At 38.7% G+C, this 19,365-nt stretch overlaps 1 protein-coding gene across 3 annotated transcripts in view; it reads right to left on the bottom strand.

Annotated features, from left to right (window-relative positions):
- The window catches only part of TNFRSF19 (TNF receptor superfamily member 19), an 89,579-nt gene that overhangs the window by 12,527 nt on the left and 57,687 nt on the right, over window positions 1-19,365 (bottom strand). For all 3 annotated transcript variants that reach the window (XM_019651485.1, XM_019651483.1, XM_019651486.1), the window contains exons 6-7: window positions 1,849-2,013; window positions 1,243-1,368 (exon numbers count right to left, since the gene is read on the bottom strand). In XM_019651485.1, coding sequence (XP_019507030.1) covers window positions 1,243-1,368; window positions 1,849-2,013 — 291 coding nt within the window. The remainder of the gene's footprint in view (window positions 1-1,242; window positions 1,369-1,848; window positions 2,014-19,365) is intronic.

Here is a 19,365-nt window from a genome sequence, read left to right as displayed (position 1 = left end):
TTTTGTTAAGAGGCTATGCAACAAGGCCATCACATATTTAATCGTTCTATATGTGATCGTTCTTTTCAGATAGAAGTTAAGGTGAGGCAGAGTTGGCACAAAGCTATATTTTATTACATTTAAAATTTGAGTTCATCTCAAAAATTTAACCCTCCTCACTCTGATTCTAGTGGTAATGTCATGGTATAGTATCTAGGAAACAGAAAGCTTGGGGCGTTTTGAGGGTCTCCAAGTTACTGTCAGTAGCCATCTAAGAGTCTATTATCTACGTAGGCAGAGGCAAAAGTGGATCCATATACACAAGTCTTATAGTTCACCCTTAAACCTATTCCTCAAATAGAATATAGTAATGGTCAGTAGAAAGGTAATTATGTTGACTAAAACTCCTTATTCCACATATGAAATATTAGAATGAAAGCTGAATCCTGCAATTTCTCGAAAAGAAAGACTGATCAGTTTCAAGGGGATAAGTCAGCCTCATTGGGCTACATTTAACTTAAACAATTGTTCTAAGAGACAAAATGGCGCTTGGTATTGCTTCAGAGGTGCTAAGAGCTGTGAAGTGGGGAGAGGAGGGGGCCAGGGCAGGCTTCTAGGAAAGGCTGCGGGCCACATCGAGTTTTATTTTGCAGAGGAGGTGAGGTCATTAGAGGGGGTACCGGAAGGGGGAGTGTAAGTATAGAAACCTTGTGTTGCTGAACATAAATAAGTGGCAAAGAAAGTTGGTATGACCTTTGCCCATTTTTGCCCACATTAGAAACCAATTCCCACTTGAATTGCTTCCCTAAACTTTCATTTCTGTCAATAATCTAGGAGGCAATTATGGTTTGTGGAAAACCCTGTCACAGAGTGTCCTCCTCCCTCTTCCTTAAGAAATCCAAAAAGACATTAAGACGGATGCATCAATGTTCAGTGTGAATCCACCAGACGAGAAAGGACACAAAGTCCTACTCTACGAAAGGCTGGTATCATTTTAAATCAATCGATTCAAAACACCAAAGGCAAACTTGCTCAGAAAGCTGCTGGAAAATTCTAGGGTTTTAATGAGGTGATTATTTTCTTTTTGAATACTTAAGAGACTCAAACATCGGGGGATGGTGGAGAACATCGATTTAACAAGATTAGCTTTAAGCAGAATATGAGGCAGAACAATCTAGCTGTGGGACAAAGAGGAACAGTTCTTGGCAGCTTCAATGTCATGCCCCTGGTTCCCCTTATGGACTCTTAACGGGCTGATCTTACCGCAGGTCTGGGCTGAGTCCCGGTGGCACTGACAACACGCCCTGGGAGCAGAGTCGCTGAGCTGAGGTCTGTCAAAACATGACAGTTCAGAACCATTGTACTGAATGTCCTGTGCTCTCAGAGACCCTAAATGAGGAGGCGAGAATTCTGTCAGTGAAGACAATTTCCTCTACAAAGGATCCACTCATGTCACAATGCAGACTGGTACCATTCTAGATTTTGTATTTTTAAAGATAAAGGAGGCTATTGTTCACATTTAAAATATTTCTTCTTACACGAAGGCACAAATATGAAATGATTTGTCAAGAAAGCTCAAAATGTAGAGTACTTATGTTGTCAGAACTTAGAACGATTTTTTTTTTTGTCTAGTGGCATGGGGACATCCCTGCCTTTTCAATGTCCTTATAAAGTAGTGCTACCCCTCAGTTGGCTCCCTCGGTACCTCTTTAGGGTGAGAGGACTGTGAGGTCTATTAATATGCTCTCTGTCCCTTTAACAGCTCCTTGACTCTTGTCTCACTCAAGTCTCTTATGGAACACGCAAATGACAAAGATGATTAACGCATGTCACCAAAATGCTAAGACACAGAAAGAGCTCAAAACTTACAGCTGGGTTTTTTCTCCATAAACTGCCTCTTACAATAGATGACACAGAGAATGAGCAGGGCCAGCAGGACGGTGGCCAAGGCGCTGCAGATGACGGCGGCCAGGGCTGTGTCTCGAGGGCTGGAGGCCGTGGATGGGATCTTCACGAGGTTGACCTTGCTGGTACCTGAAAATCCAAGGAATGGCATCAGCACACTCTCAACCACCCAGAAGACGCACATGCTTCCACTGAGCTTGACGGTCATCTTTCATGCAACAGAAATCAAACCCCAGGTAACCAGTGGGAGGGTACGTTAGGATGGCCCAAGCACTCCTTCCTCTTAGAAGACTTCTTGAATATTATACCTCCACCCTGAACCCCCAAACATGTGGATGTGCCACTCCTCCATCCCCACAACACCACACACAACCCTCTACACACATTGGTGCAGGGCTGTGCTTTAGGTTCCCTAGACCAGAGCCGTTTACAAGCTGGGAATTTGTCATCTTTATCTGTGTCCCCAGTACTTGGCACAGTGTTTGGCATGCAGGAGGTACTTAATATTATTTACTTGGAATTACACTACCTACATTTTCTTTCTCAATGGAGAATTAGGGGAGGGGAACAGTGCTCGGAAATCGGGGAAGGGAAACAGACAAGTTGCTGTCCTTTTGATCTTCGGTTTAATTGTGGAGGATGTCGCTTCACTGGCCCATGTTGGTATTATCATTGTGCTCTTCCCAGGTGAGGCAGATTGGTCGCTGGCCACTAGACAGCCGCTCACACGACTCACGGCAGCTCTCGCCGGTTGTGGCCGCTCACACTGGCTGCCGGCCGCTCATGTTGGCTGCCGGCCACTCACAGTAGCTTACGGCAGCCCACTGCAGCCTACGCCATAGCCAGCCACTCATGGCAGCCCAGCTCCAGGTCGAGCTGTTGTTCACCATCTTAGCTATAGAGGGTGCAGCGTCACTGGTCCATGTGGGAACCGAACTGGCGGCCCTGCTACTCAGAGCTCATGCTCCCAAGCCAACTCTTAACCAACTGAGCCACTCGGCCGGCCCCCACTACCTACATTTTTAAGCAGACTGAACTAAGGTATGTTTTGGGGTCAACTTTAGGGAAACACAAGGAGTTGGATCATTTATGACCTTACACTGGGCCTCCGACTTCTGAGACAGTAGACACTTTTTAATGCTTTAGCTGTTAAATTACTGAACAATATCTAAGTTTTGGAGAAAAGACTAATACTGTTGCTATATGATGTAGAGGCAGGCATCGTAATGTGTGAAGAAAGTATCAAAAAAAGATTCTGTTTTACAGTGTGGTATTGTATTGTGGGTGAGGGCACAGGCCCTGGGATCCCACTGCCTGGCTCAACCTCTAGAAGTGTGACCTTTAGCCAATTACATAATCTCTCTGAGTCTCAAACCCACATCTGTCCAAACGGAGGTAATAACAGTACCTGTCTCACTGGGCTGTTGAGAGGATGAAACAAGTGAATATGAAGGCACTTCAGACAAGCCCTGTACCCGGTGCTATAGAATCATTAGCTATTGAAGCCATGATGATCACAGTTAATCCTTTAATTATCTTTGGGGCTCTGCGATGGACAAACTCAGTCCTGAAATCTGTATTCAGTGGAGTCACATTATATCCTATTTAACTAACCTCAAAGGAATGTGAGGGATAAAAACCTAAATAGAAGGGCCACCGTGAGGCTTTCTTTTCCTCGGAGTAGCTCCTCCTGAGCTGAGGTGGCGCCTCATTCTGCCCACTTCAGGTGCTCTCAGATCCTTAGTGCCATCTAGCGGGAGTGTCCCTCTGCTGAGGGTTCCTCCAGGACCCCGCGGCCTGAGAGAAGCATGGGCCTATCGAGGGGTTTTAAGCTGTCTAGAATTCATGTTAAAAAAGGAAAAAGAAACAGGTGAAATTAATCTATTTTTCTTCATCCAGCATCCCTTCAAATATTATCATTTCCACATGTATTCAATATAAAAAGTATTACTGACATCTTTTGCATTCTCTATTTTGTACAAAAATGTCAAAGTCCAGTGTGATTTCATGTGGACAGCAGACTTCGGTTTGGACTAACCACATTTCAAGTGCTCTTTAGCCATGGGCGGCAAATGGCTGTCATAATGACATTCCAACTCTGGAGACTGAAGGCTGCTATTTGTGTTTGTGTGTCATGGCACCTAAACGAAGCCAGCTCATCAGCTGGGACCTTTCTCCTCCTCCCTGGCTACATACTCCCCTCCCCCATAAGATTGGTTTCCACTGTATGACAGACACTTGAGGCTCGAGCCAAAGAAACTTTTGGGTTAATATGAGTGCATCATAAGTATATGAGGAATGACCATCTTGGAACATTGAGTCTTGGTATTTCGAGGCTCAATGATCCTGGGCCACACTGATAAAACCTTCTTATCATTGTCATCTGGAAAGGCAATTATTTATTCAGGATTTATATAAGCTATATGCCTTGGGCTTGGATGAACAGAAATCATAATCCAATACACATCTTAAAAAATATTTGTTTGTAAACATGTTTGATATTCATAAAACATATTTTATCATGTATAGCTACACAGACATACTGAAATAATCAAATAACACATATTAAATGTTCATCATACAGCAAGTTAAATCATATCCCTGACATGTTAGATTAAATCTGAACCCAAAACAGCCTCTATCCACGGACAAATTCACAAGAGGGCATATGAACACAGGCACAGCTGTACAAACACTGACAAATAAATAACTGAATAGAAATTTATATCCTACACAAGTTACGCAGTAGGCTACGTTGAAGGGGACATGACTTGGGAAACATAAGTATTATCTACTTGGACAAAATGGTGAAGTTGTGGAAAACTGCCATCTCTTTTATGCTCGTGGGAAAGGCGGTTTCCTTTAGCGTGAGATCAGGTCCCTTAGCTTAAATTTTCCATCAAACAACCCAGCTCTACTCAACCCAGGGCTTTAGCAATAGCTGTCATCAAAATGAGATGTTATACATGATGTGAGCTGAAGATATCACAGCTCCTACTCACGTTGTAACTAGTAAATTAAGCTCATCAGTTCACAGAGTATTGGACATTCAGGAAAACCCTACTAAGAATAGGGATTTCAGGTGAATGATTAGAGTCCTTTAAGTTCTTGTTTAAAGTCTTCCTAAAATGTATCAGTCAGCTTATTTGCCTTCATATAAAAGGAACTGTTTCTAACTTATAAACAAACTAAAATGCCCCTACAGGGGAACTGTATTTTTAATTTGATGGTTGTGATTCAGGATTTATTTTCCCCATGTCAATCATGAAAGTCTTGTTAATACATATTTTTCCAAGGTAGGGAACTAATACTGTAATTGCAGTCATATCGAGTTGCCATAATAACATCAATTTTAAAGGAAATAAGCCCTTTCTCTATACATTTCCCAGGCAGTAGCATCTGAAGATGAACAAGAAAAATATGGCAGTTTGACACCTACATAAGAAAAGGCATCCTGTTAACTCAAACACCCCCCTCAGAGGGTCCCCATGGGAAGTCAGGCTCTGGAAACCATGGCCTTGATTCCTGTTTATATATTCATGACAACACTTACAACAAACACAATCTTTTTTATAGGAAATGGGTTCATCATTCTTAGGTTGATTTGTCACATCCAGCAATACAGACATAAATATGGAAGCTCCAGGAGACTGGGCTGCATTTGAACTGATTTTAAAACATCCCCAGAACCCATCCACATAAATTCCTTTTTGTGTGAATTTTCTTTTTGACTTGACCAGTAAATTAAAAAGGGGGCGGGGAGGAGGGTGGTACTAGTTATATGAAGTGGCTTCTACTCTATTTCTGGTTAATTGAGATGTTAGTGAGAATTCCTCAGTAAATGATTTATCTGCTACAAACTGAAAAGTATTGTTTTGCTGACCTGTGGCTGCTGCAATGGCATTGAGATTAAGGATTCTTTCCACCCGCATGCCTTGACTAAATTTCCTGTCCATAGTTCACCAAGCACACTGAATGCCTGCAAGGAATTTCACCCATACCTTATTAGGATGCTGACGGTGCCTCTAAAGAACTGGGAATAGGAATACCCACATTCTTCGGAAAGTTTTAGGTTTTCTGGAATACAAAGGCATCTCTTACCCAAACCAATTACGTTATTAAATTCCACTATAATCTTAGCACTACCCTTTCGCAATTTATTTCCGAGTAAGCACTGATTTCTTAGCTTACATTTTACATTATATTACATACATGACGTAGGTTCAATTTTATATTATGCATTTCCTTAGAAGTTCAGCACAATTCAACAACTAGGTTCTGAGTAGCTATTACATGTAAGATGTCCTACAAGGCATTCAATAAGTTGAATGAGAATCTGAATAGAAGAAGGAAAAAAAATGGAAGTCGCCAGCAAATTTTGGCAAGTGGTTTTATCAAGTCCACTTGTACCCTCTTTGGAGTGGGACTGAGGTCCACAAATGCAACTAGCAGATACTCTCCACACCTCACCCCTCCAAAGAACTTCGGAATGTCGCTGGAGAAACACACATGTTGAAGAGGTCCATGTTACTAGACTCTGATCAGTCATGGCAAAATCTTAGAAGACGAACTCACTTGCAGACCACTCAGTTGCCTGAAATGTGAACACTTGCTTCTGCAGACTGCTGTGTGCTTTCATATACCTGGACATTGCTTAACACATCTTCAGGGATTTCTCTCTCCTGCCAATGAGGCAAAGTGCTGACAGTTCATTGCCGACCCTCATTTGATAGATGAGGAAAGCAAGGTTTTGAGTGACTTGCTTAAGGTTACACAGTGAAGTGGAGACAGCTTGAGAACTGGAATCGGGCCTTCTGATCCAGTGGACCACACTGTTCCATGGATGCATGGAGCTTCTAAAACAGTAAAGCATTCAGCGAGGTGATGAGAAGCAAAATGTGGCTCCTATCTGTCCTGTGAAAGCCATGCTCATTTCTGACCTGCCCAAGTGCGTATGGAACCTGTTCTGCACCAGTGCATCAGCTCTGAGGGAAAATGTCAGTGCCTCCCTGCCTCCGTGTGGATCTCAGCGTCACATAATGAACAGCCATGAGTATGCATGCCGGCACTGTGCACGCTGAGCAATGACTGAGTGTCACTGAGGTGGGGAGGAGAGGAAACTTTTTTGAGGTGACTAAATCTGGAAGGGGCTGGATTAAAGAGAGAGATGGAAAGGATGTGCAAAGACGGCTCCTGGTAGTGTCAGGCTTGTCAGCGGCCTCCTTGGTGGAACCACAGCTCTGCTTTCTGTTTATCTCCCTACATGTTTAACCACTCCAGCCTCCTAGCAGGCTGTGTTTAAAAGCCTGCTGAACAAAAGATCCTGCTTCCCAGAGGAGCAGGATACTCCTAACAAGGCGGAAGGGAACTGGTCCCCAAAAATCTGGCTCTCACCAATTTCCACCCTGGCCACGACCAAGATTTTTTGCCCCTCTGAATCTCAGTTTCCTCGCAGGGAAGATAAAACAGTGGCGCATTATGCAGATACCATGAAGGAGTCACTGAATATTTCTCTTAGGGCCGATGAGCTTATGCAGACCTGGCTCCCATGCACGTGGACAGGCCTGCTGTTGAGAAGTCCCATGATTTCTCTATGACCTGGCTGGTTTCTTCCCACAGAAATGAACGTAGCCTTTACATTAAAGAATAAGGTGAAGTAGGATGCTGTATTTCACTGTTCGGAAATTTATATTTATAGTTGGAGCTGTTTTCCAAAAACACTAGATTTATATATCCAATACCGTACTGAACATATCCATTTGGACAGAGATGTGTCTTAAACTCAACGTATCAAAAAATGAGTCTCTGATACAATCATGACCCATTCTCTTCCTCCTTCCCCGACCCTCCTGCTCCTCCCACAAATCTTTGCTACCCGTCATTACCTCTGTCTGCAACATTCTTCTCTGGGCTGCTGCCTGGCATGCTTCCTCAACTGTGGTAGGTCCTTCCTCAAATGTTACCTACTCAGTGAGGCTTCCCTCTAAACTCTAAAATAGCCATCTTGGGCCAGCCGAATGGCTCAGTTGGTTAAGATCTCGCTCAAGAGTGTGAACTCTGAGTAACAGGGTCGCCGGTTCAATCCCCAGCCCGAGCTGAACTGCCGCTGAGCTGCCAACAGGTGGCAGGATGGCTCAGCTAAAAATAAGTAAATAAATTCACTTAATCTTAAAAAATAAATAAAATAAAATAGCCATGTCTTTCCAGTGCTTCCTGATCCCTTCCTTGCTTCCTTTTCCTTCCTAGCACTTATTGTCATATGACATTTTACATATTAATCTTGTTTGCTTCTTGTTATTCTTTCCTATGGAGGTAGTAATAGAATCCATCCTGCTTCCCCACACACACCCACCTGGCTTGTATTTAAGTGGGGACCAGTAAGAGGCCACATTTTCCAGACTCCTTTGCAGCTACGTGTGATATGTCCAAATTAGAGTCAGTGGGGAAAAGGGGATGAGCAGAAGTGATGTGTGTAGCATCTGGGTCATCTCCAATTTAGGGACAAACTGCTTGCCCCAGACTTCTCCTCACTGTGGGCTGAAAGCTGGATGTAATAGCAGCCTAGTCTTGATTCTATGGATGAGGAAAATATCCAAACACTGACAAAGCAACAGGGGGCAGGAGGCTGGGCCTCTGACTGGCATCCTGCAGCAGAGCTGCTCCACCAGGCTGGACTGGCTGGACTGTCACAGAATGGAGAGGGGGGCCTCTATCTTACTGAGGCTACAATATTTTGGGGTTTCCTTGTTACAGCAGTCTAGCCTTTGCCTTAACCAAATAAATTCCTCACTAAAATATAGGTTTTGCAAGTGCAAGGGTTTTTGCCAGTTTTGTTCACCATTGTACTTACAATAACTACAAGATAGTTGGCACACAGTTGGTAGCTGATAAATATCTGATAAATGATGAAATGAACGACTGTTTATGAAAGAAAGTGGAAAAACCCTAAGTATTCAAAACAATTATTTAATGGGGAATTGTCTGATCAATAAGATGAGATTACGCCAACATGTTTGTTTTCTCTACTTCCACCTCTGGCTTTGCAGCTGGAAATAGCCAGGGGCAAATAACAGATTCATTTGCATGCACTTACTTTACATAATGTTTATTTGACTAATGGTGAAAAGGCAAGGGTTACTCAGATTTATCAATATACAAACCTTGAAGATTATTGATTATAACCTCAGAATGAAAACTCAACAACAATTTAGTCTTCTCTAGTCATTTTAAATTATATTCCATGGATTCATCACAAATTTTAGTTATTATATGCCAAATACAATCTTAGTTAACAATGCATATATAGCGATGGCAGATTTATAATGAATTACCAAAGAAGCTAGAAAATGGGAGGACCTTCTAAAGGTCAATAACATCTTCCAAAGAGTGCTGCTTAGGTGTCAATTTCAGAAACTGATTATTAGGTAAATTGGATAAAGGGAGTAATGAAGCATTCCTATCTTTTTATCAAATTAAGCATATTAATCTTACATTTTAATGTACCCCCTCCCTCTAAAACTATTTAGGCGTATGGAGGAAATGACGTGAGCATCTAGAGGACTATTAACAACTGAAACCCATAATTATTTTTTGTGAACAGTAACCCAAACGATCATCAACACCATTACAGCTACCACATACCAAACACCTACAGAGGGCCAGCCCCTTAGTTATTTTTGAAATGTCACAATAATCCTTTATGGTAAGGGTTTTATTGATGAAAAAGTCTATACATATCTATAAATATTTTTTTCATTTCAAAAAACCACCAGGTGGTTGTATATAGACTTGAGCCTGGTTTGTCAGATTCTAAAACTTATGCTTTTCTCCCCATAAATTATGCTATGCTCTTTCCAACCATTTAGAGCAAAAAATATATTATACTAGGAAGGATTACCGATTCAAATTTTGTGCAAGCCAGTAAACTCTAGTTAATTAGTTAACATATACACTATAACTTGTCCTAATTTAGAACACAAATATAACTTCACAAATTCAACCTGTCTTACTCCTAAGATTAAAGAGGCTATTGCATTTTGTTGCAATAAAAAAAATAACATATGGCTTTTTAAATTTATTTTTAAAATATTATTTTTAAGGTCTATAGAATATAATTGGATGATTATCAAATAAATATAGTAGGAAAGAACAAGTTGTTAATGAATTAATTATGCTTTCTGTCTCTGGACTTCCATTTTTAAAATTTCACTAATGCCTTGTGTTTTTACCAGAGAGTTTAGCACATGAACACAATACATCAGGTTCTTGCTGTATCACATATCACATTGGAAATGCCAACGAAATTGGAAATACCAACGAAATTGGAAATGTGAGCATTTTTATGTGTTGATGGCCAGGTTTTGGCACATGTAATTCAATTATCAATTAGTTCTGGAATACAAACATACAATTTAGACATTTTCTAATAATTTTCAGTAAAATATTTTATCTTTGACTTTTACATTTGCTTCACGAAAACTACGATTCAATCTATTGCTTTTTGGGCTCTTTCACTGCCATTGACACCAAAGAAACACACCATGTCACATAAAGGTTTAACAAAATTAAAACGTGATGAATCTATCTCTAGCCATGTTCTTTAATTAAAAAAAAATATTAACAAAGAACTCTTTGCAATTTTACTGAGGCAAGGATACAGTTCTGGAGTGGAAGCTTTGTCTTGTTAATCTAAGCTGGTTAAATAAAAATGTCTATGGTAACGCTCAACATATGAATTCCAGATGTACCACAAAAGAGTCTGCCAATAAACAAAACAGTTTGATTTTTTTAAATCCACTTTATACCAAGCACACTGACAATGGATAAATGCAAAAGAATGAGACTTCATCATTGACTTTGTTTTTTCATTTTAGACTTTGGTCTTAGAACTATGTGGTCTGTTTTTCAATAACTGATAGCTATACTATTTGAAAATGAGCCTTTTCTGTTTGCAAAGTTAATAAATAAAAATCAATCAATCAATCAAATGGACTCATTTTTGTGATGAAATATGGAACATAACATTTACAATTAGTGGCACTGAGTACATTCACAATGTTGTACACCATCACCCCTGATTCCAGAACATTTTCATCACCCCCAAAGGAAACCCCACACCCATTAGGCAGTCACCCCCCGCCCCCACTTCCTCCACTCCTGACAAGGACTAATCTTCTTTCTGTCTCTATGGATTAGTCTATTCCGGATAGTTCATACAAATCCAATAATACAATATTATGTGGTCTTTTATGTCCAGCATCTTTCACTTAGCATAATGTTTTCAAGGCTCATCCATGTGGTAGCATGTATCAGAACTTCATGCCTCTTTATGGCTGAGTAACATTCCAGTGTATGGCTATATACAAGTATTCCCTGCTTTTCAAAAGTTCGTCTTATGCTACTTTGCTTTTACTAAAGACCTACATTAGTACCTGGCTACCAAAAGAAATCCAAAGAGAATTTTTGCTTTTATGCAAAAAGTCAAGAAGTGAAAGTAGTGTTCAGCATTTCTTTTGTAGGGAACCTTTACAGAGGCAGCAGCACCTGAGCATTGAGAGTGGCCCTGCTAAGCTCCTTCCCTGGGAACCGCACTCAGCATCTCAGCATCAAGGTGCCATAACTTTTTGAGCTGTGTCTGTGAGCATCTGTGCTTTATCTCAGTTTATTTTGTGCATCTGTTAGCAAGATGTGTCCTAAGGCAATTGCTTCTTAGCTTTATGCCATTTCAGCTTACAAAGGGTTTCATAGGAATGCTCTGCTTTCGGATAGCAGGGGGAACCTGTACCAAATTTTGTTTATTCATTCATCAGATGATGGATATTTGGGTTGTCTCCACCTTTTGGTTACTATGAATAATGCTGCTATGAACACTCATCTACAAGCTTTTTCCATATGTTTTTAAACTTTTCACAAAGATACAGAGGAATCGTTCCACATGCTAATGAAAGATACATTATTATTACACTAAAGCATTAAGTTCAGTAATAAATCAGTCATATACTTGGTGTTATTACATTAAAGCATTCAGTTAATTATTATATCAGGAAATAAATATATTTCCTGAGCAAGAACTAGGAGAAGACTGGAGGGAGATGATGCCAGAGAAGCTGGTCAGGGTTGGTTCACATAGGGATTTATAAACTGTAGTGAGGAGTTTGGATTCTAGTCTAAGAATAATAGGAAGTACTCAATGACAGCAGAGGACACATCCTTCTCAAGTACATGTGGAATATTTTCCAGGATGGACCATATGTTAGGTCATAAAACAAAGTCTTAATAAATTTAAAAGGACTGAAATCTGACCAAGAATCTTTTCTAATCAGAGTGGAATTAAACTAGAAATCATTAACAGAAGGAAAACTGGAAAATTGACAAATATGCAGAAATTAAATAACGAATAGATCTAAGAAGAAATCACAAAGAAAATCAGAAAATACTTTGAGATGAATGAAAATAAAAACATATACTAAAACTTATGGAAAACAGCAAAAGCAGTACTTAGAAATTCATAGCACTAAATGTCTACATTAAAAAGATCTAAAGTCAATAACCTAAACTTCCACTTTGTGACATTAGAAAAAGAGGAGCAAACTAAGTCAAAAGCTAGCTGATGAAAGGAAATAATAAGGATTAGAGCACAGGTAAATAAAATAGAGACTAAAAAAACAACAGAGAGAATCAATAAAACTCAAAGTTGGTTCTTTGAAAAGATCAACAAAATTGACAAAACTTCAAATTGACTAAGAAAAGAAGGTTCAAATTGCTAAAATCAGAACTAAAAGAGAGAATACTGCTACTGATTTTACAGAAATATAAAGGATTATTTCTGTAAAACTACTATGAAAGCTGTACCAATAAATTGGATAAACTAGATGAGATGGACAAATTCTTAGAAATACATGAACCAACAAAACTGACACAGAAGAAATAGAAAATCAAAATAGACCATAAAAAGGAGATTGAATCAATCATGGAAAACTTCCAAACAAATAAACGCACAGGACCAGATGGCTTCACTGGTGAATTCTACCAAATATTTAAAGAAAAGTTAACAACGATCTTCAAACTCTTCCAAAAAAAAAATTAGAAGGAGAGAACACTTCCAGTCATTGTATGAGGCCAACATTATCCTTATTCTAAAGTCAGATAAAGGTACTACATGAGAAGAAAACTACAGATTAAGATCCCTTATAATAATAGATGTAAAAATCCTCAACAAAGTAGCAGTAAATCTAATTGGCAGCATATTAAAGATTTATATGCCATGACCAAGTGGGATTTATCCCAGGAAGACAATGAAGATTGATCAAACAAAAATCAATCAGCATAGTATACAATAATAAAAAGAGAGAAAAAAACCCCACATGATCATCTTAATTATGTTGGGGAAAAAAAGCACTTGTCAAAATCCAACACTTTTTAATGATAAAAACACTAAAAAAATTAGGAAGAGCTCTTGACTGCACCTGCCCTGAGCCAGCGGTTCTCCATGTAGCTGGAATCCAGCGAGAAGTGCTGTGCACCAACAGAGCAGACCTGGGTAGAACTATGGGGGCCAGGGTTATACTGGGGCTGCTGCTTCTGGCACTGCTCTGACCAGCACAGATTTATTCAAATCAAACAACTGTTATAACACCCTGGCTGCCCCAAATCCATGAACTGCCACCACCAAGGCAAGTGGTGGTGCTCTGCAGTCAACAACAAGTCTCTTTGTGGTCTTGCTCTCCCTCCTACGTCTCTACTGTTAATTATACTTCCCCATCTTCTAACTCCAATCCAAATGGCATCTAGATGTCCAGTGTTGCAAGAATAGAACAGGTCTTTGTCGAATCTGCTAATTCCACACCTTATTTTAATGACATAGAAAAATTTGAGGAGCCGAAATTTGATTGGTTTGAAGAGCATGTGATGGGTTTCACTAGATGATAAATGCCAATATTAAATTTGCTGGAGTTTCATGTACAAGATGAAGACAGACATCCAAAATTAGTTAAGATACAATTTTCTTAAATGTGACTGAAGAAGGGTGAACACTTAAAACTCTACCTTGAAAATAAGAATAGATTCCATCTTATCTGGAGATAAAGGATAGGAAGTGGAACAGAGACTCATTTTTTATTTGGTTCATTAAGTCCAAAGGCCATAAAACAGTAATACAAAAAGCTTCCATGATTCTATTTACACATACATCGGAAGGAACTTCCAGGTGTTACACTAAATCCTCATTGGAGGATTTGGATAATAATTTGGATAACAAATTGGATGCAATTTCTACATTTGGAACACTTGCTGTTATCAGTCGCTATTTTTACTTATTTAGAGCCCGGTCCTAAGCCTAAAATGGGCTTAATTTTGGAAAGTAAATCTTTTCACAATTGTCTCAACGCACAGAAACCCTTTTAAAAACAGACACTGCCTAAAGTCTTTTATTTGCATGATCACACACTGATGCTTAGATAGTCCAGTATCTAATATGGCCATGGTCTTAATAACCAGTCATTTTTTCCATCTTTAGATGCCTACATGGGAACAACCATATCCAACAAATCTCAAGCTGCTGTGTGTGTGAATTTTTTTTTCATACCTGAATGCTGTACATGTATTTTGGGTTGTATATTGTGTTTGTGTATGTTTGGATTCATAATAATTTCTCATGTTATGGAATTGATCTGCATTGAACACAAACTGTACACAAAAAGAAATGGCTCTAAGAGAAAAAAGAAGAGGGATAAAAGAGAACTTCCTGGATGTGATAAAGGTCATATATGAAAAACCCACAGCTAACATCATAGTCAATGGAAAAGACAACACTTTTCCCCTGAGATCAGGAAGAAGACAAGGATGCCCACTTTCACCACTTCTATTCTATGTGGTACTAGAAGTCCTCACTAGAGCAGTTAGGCAAGAAAAAGAAATAAAAGGCATTCAAACTGGAAAGGAAGAAGCAAACTTATCTCTGTTTGCAAAGATAACACATGATTGTATATATGTAGAAAACCTTAAGGATTCCACAAAAAACTGTTAGAAATAATAAACAAATTCAGAATACAAAATCAATGCGCAAAAATTCAGTTGTACTTTTATACACTACCAATTGACAACCCAATAAAATAAAAAAGACTGAAACACTTAGGAATAAACTTAATTAAGGAATGAGGTGTAAAACTTGTTTACTGAAAACTGCAAACATTTTAAAAGAAATTAAAGAAGACTAAAATAAGTGGAAAGATATATCATGTTCATAGACTGAAAGACTTAAGATTGTTAAGATAACAACACTACCCAAAGTGATATGCAGAATTGGATGCAATTTCTATCAAAATCCCAATGCATTTTCTTTGCACAAATGAAAAAGTCCATCCTAAAATTCATATGGAATGTTAAGGATCCCTGAATAGTCGAAACAATCTTGAAAGGAACAAAGTTGGAGCATTCACACTTCCTGATTTCAAAACTTACTACAAATGCTACAATAATCAGAAAACTGTGATGCTGGAATAAAGACAGACATATACAGCAATGGAATAGACTTGAAAGTCCAGAAATAACCCCATATGTCTATTGTCAACTGATTTTTGACAAAGGTGCCAAGACCATTCAATGGGGAAAGAACAGGCTCTTCAAGAAATGGTGCTTGGAAACCCGGATATACACCTGCAAAAGAATGAAGTTGGATACTTTCACATACCATATTAAAAAATTAACTAAAAGTGGTCAAAGAGCTAAATTTAAGAGCAAAAGCTATAACATTCTTAGAAGAAAACATAGGGGGAAAACTTCATGATCCTGGATTTGGCAATGGTTCCTTAAATATGTACCAAAAGCACATGCAACACAAGAAAAAAAATACATAAATTGGGCTTTATCAAATTAAAAACTTTTGTGCTTCAAAGAATACCATCAAGGACATGAAATGACAATCCACAGAATGGAAGAAAATATTTGCAAATCATATATCTGGTAAGTGTTTAATACCCAGAATATATAAAAAATGACATACAACTCAACAGCAAAAAAGACAAATAATCCAATCTCAAAATGGCATAACACTCGAATAGGCATTTCTCCAAGGAAGGTATACAAGAGGCCAACAAGCACAAGGAAAGATATACAACATCATTAGTCACTAGGGAAATTCAAATCAAAACCACAATTATATACCACTTCATACCTATTATAATGGGTGACTAGAATTATAACAACAACAATAAAAATAATTAACCAGAAAATAGTAAGTGTTGGTAAAGATGTCGAGAAACTGTAACCCTTGCCCATTGCTGGAAGGAATGCAAAATGGTGTAGCTGCTGAAGGATACAGTGTGACATTTCCTGCAAAATTTAAATATAGAATTACTTTATGATCCAGCAATTATCACTCCTAGGCATACACTGAAAAGAATAGAAAACAGGGACTCAAATAGATACTTGTACACCAGTGTTCATAGAAACATTATTTAAAATAGCAAAAAGGTGGAAATAACCCAATCATTCATAAACAGCATGACTGGATAAAAAAAAATGTATATACATACAATAGAATATTATTCAGCCCTAAAGACGAATAAAAATTTGATACATGCTACAACATGGATGGATCTTGAAAACATTATGCCAAGTGAAAGTCAAACACAAAAGGGCAAATATTGATACAATCCCAGGTATGACATATATATATATATATATATATATATATATATATATATATATATAATAGACAAGTTCATAGAGACAGAAAGTGGGTTGGAAGTTACTAGGGGTGAGGGTGAGAAGGGATTGGGGAGTTACTGCTTCTCACAGAGTTTCTTTTTAGGGTGATGAACACATTATGGAAGTATAATAGATAGTGGCGATGGATGTACAACACTGTGCATGTAATTAATACCACTGAATTATACCCTTAAAATGGCAAATTTTATGTTATATACATTTTATCACAATATAAAAAGAATAATAGGAAGTGATTGGAGGGTTTCCAGTGTGGAGGGTGACATGCTCTGACTTACACTTTAGAAAGATGACTATCTGCAGGGTGCTGAGGGAAGAACATGAGGTGGCAGGGTGCTGCAGTGGTCCAGATGATGATGACCTTGGCTTGGGTTAAGGTTATAGCCACGGAGACATTGCCAACTGGTTATATTTGAGAAATATTTGTTGTAAGAGCAATTGGATATACTGATTACAAGTATATCAGGTGCAAGAAAACATGGCCTCAACGATGATGCCTAAGTTTTTGGAGAAAACCACTGTGCAAATTATGGTTCCATTTGCTGACTGGGATAGTGAAAACTTGAGGGACAGTGGATTTGATGGGGGGCAAGGAGGAAAGGAATAAAAATTCTGTTTTGAAATGTTATGTTTGAGGTCTTATTATATATCCACTTGGAGCTGTTGAGTTGGCATTTGGATATCCAAAGGAGGCAAAGAGAGATTGTCTTTGGAGATAAAAATTTGAAAATCATGAATGCATAATGTCCAAAGCCTGGGAACTGTTAAAATCACCTACATGCATAGTGTAGATAAAGCAGAGGACATAGGAGAGAACCCAGGTACACTTTCAAATTAGGAAATCTGATGGAAAAGGAAGAGCCAGCCTCTGAGATAAGAAGAAAAGAGGCAGGAATGCTATCAAGGAAGCCTAGAAAAGAAAGCACTTCAAGAAAAAAGTAGTAAGCCAAAGCTAAAGGGAATGAATTCTTCTAATACTTAAATAACTAGGCTACATCAGCATATCTTATTTTGGGGATTAAATACAGAAAGCAAATTTCAACATTCTGGAGGAAAGTTAAACATATATGTGATTTTTTTAAAAATTAGTGATCTTACACATTGTAGCTGCCTACAAACTTACTGTTGAATAAATCTTTGAATTAAATTGAAACCAAAATGTGATTTTGAAATGTGACGTCACAGAAATAAGAGGAGCAACGTTCAGTGGGAGTTGACTATAAATAGAAAACGTTACTTAAGCAAGATTCCATTACTTAATAAGCAAGATTGTATAAACTAAGAACGTACTATTTTTCAAATGAATGATAGAAGGCTTATAGTAGGATTTGCATCTTTCTCCTAAGGAATCATTCTTACCTTAGTTTTGAAGCTTCAACCAAATAAGTATATATATATTTTTGGCTTGACGTCTCTGTTTACCAGCATCTGAGCTCATAAACACTGGCCAGACTCTGTTTTAACATCTGTATCTAGGACAGTCAGCTGTGTGCATGGAGAACCAAAAATTCATTCTTCCGACCAGTTTTCAAACATTCTCTTGAGTGCTGAGGTTCCAAGTTAGTGCTCTAAACTGTTTTTACTTTTCTTTTTGAACAGAGAGCACATCAAAAAACAGTACAGCTATGCAAGCGTTTTTCCTTTGTTGAGCAATGTGGTAACATTTGTTTATAAATACAGAACTTCTGAGCTTGATTCCTTCTTTTAAGTTCCTTTCTAGGCACTGCCCTAATTACCAGTCCTTTCATGATGTAAACGCAAGTGACCCAAGGCAGAACCCAAAGGTAGCCCCAAGCTTGCTGTTTTTAAATACTAATACAGATGATTCACAAAGATGGTTTTATTATAAGCAGAGCCCACACCTAAGAAGTAAACTTTTATATGTTTATTTCCCACTTGGTCCAGTTGTATCTAAAGGCTAAGCAGTGAGTGTAAATAAAATGAAATGTAAAAGGTGAAAGGACATCCTTGGAACCAAAGAAATCCATAGTATGTTGCAATGGCAATGACAGGCTCTCCGACTGTGGCATTACAGGATGGAGGTTACTCAGGTTACTTAGACCAGTGCAGAGCAGGTGACCCTCAGATCCTCATGGATGTTCTTTGGGCCCTTTCTCCATTGGGTAATTCTGACTTGATTTCCATTTTCCTCTGGGCTGCTTGCCTATCACTGTTTTGTTGCTATTCTCAGCCTGTTACCATATTTGTTGGGAGGAAACCATGAGGAAATTGTTCAATGTCCTTGAAATTAGGAGGTGGGGAGGGGGAGAGTGGGGAAATATAATGACAGTTGACCCTTGAATGGGTGTGAACTGCATGGGTCCACTTATATGCAGATTTTTTCAATAAATGCTTAGACTGTTTTTGATCTGAGGTTGGGAGCCCGTGGATGCAGAAAGCTGACTGTATGCATTGATCTATGGCTATTTTATATAGGGGACCTGAGCATCTGTAGACTGTGGTATTCACGGTGGGTCCTGGAACCAATCCCGCATAGATATAACTACACTTTGGGGGAGTCAAAAATTATACTCATCTTCTTTGGAAAAGGGTCTATTCAGGTCCTCTTCCCATTTTTTTAAATCAGATTTTTGTTGTTGAATTGAAAAAATTAAGAATAGAGTTACCATAGGACTCAGCAATCCCTCTTCTGGGTATCTACTGGGAAAATTTGAAAATACTTATCTGTCAAGTTATAAGCACCCTATGTTCAATGCAGCTTTATTCACAATAGCCAAGACACGGAAACAACCTAAG

This window comes from Hipposideros armiger, unplaced genomic scaffold, assembly GCF_001890085.2.
Source record: "Hipposideros armiger isolate ML-2016 unplaced genomic scaffold, ASM189008v1 scaffold_160, whole genome shotgun sequence".
In the NCBI taxonomy this organism is placed as follows: domain Eukaryota; kingdom Metazoa; phylum Chordata; class Mammalia; order Chiroptera; family Hipposideridae; genus Hipposideros; species Hipposideros armiger.
The sequence above is the reverse complement of the archived record's forward strand: the minus strand, read 5'-3'. Positions and strand labels throughout refer to the sequence as shown.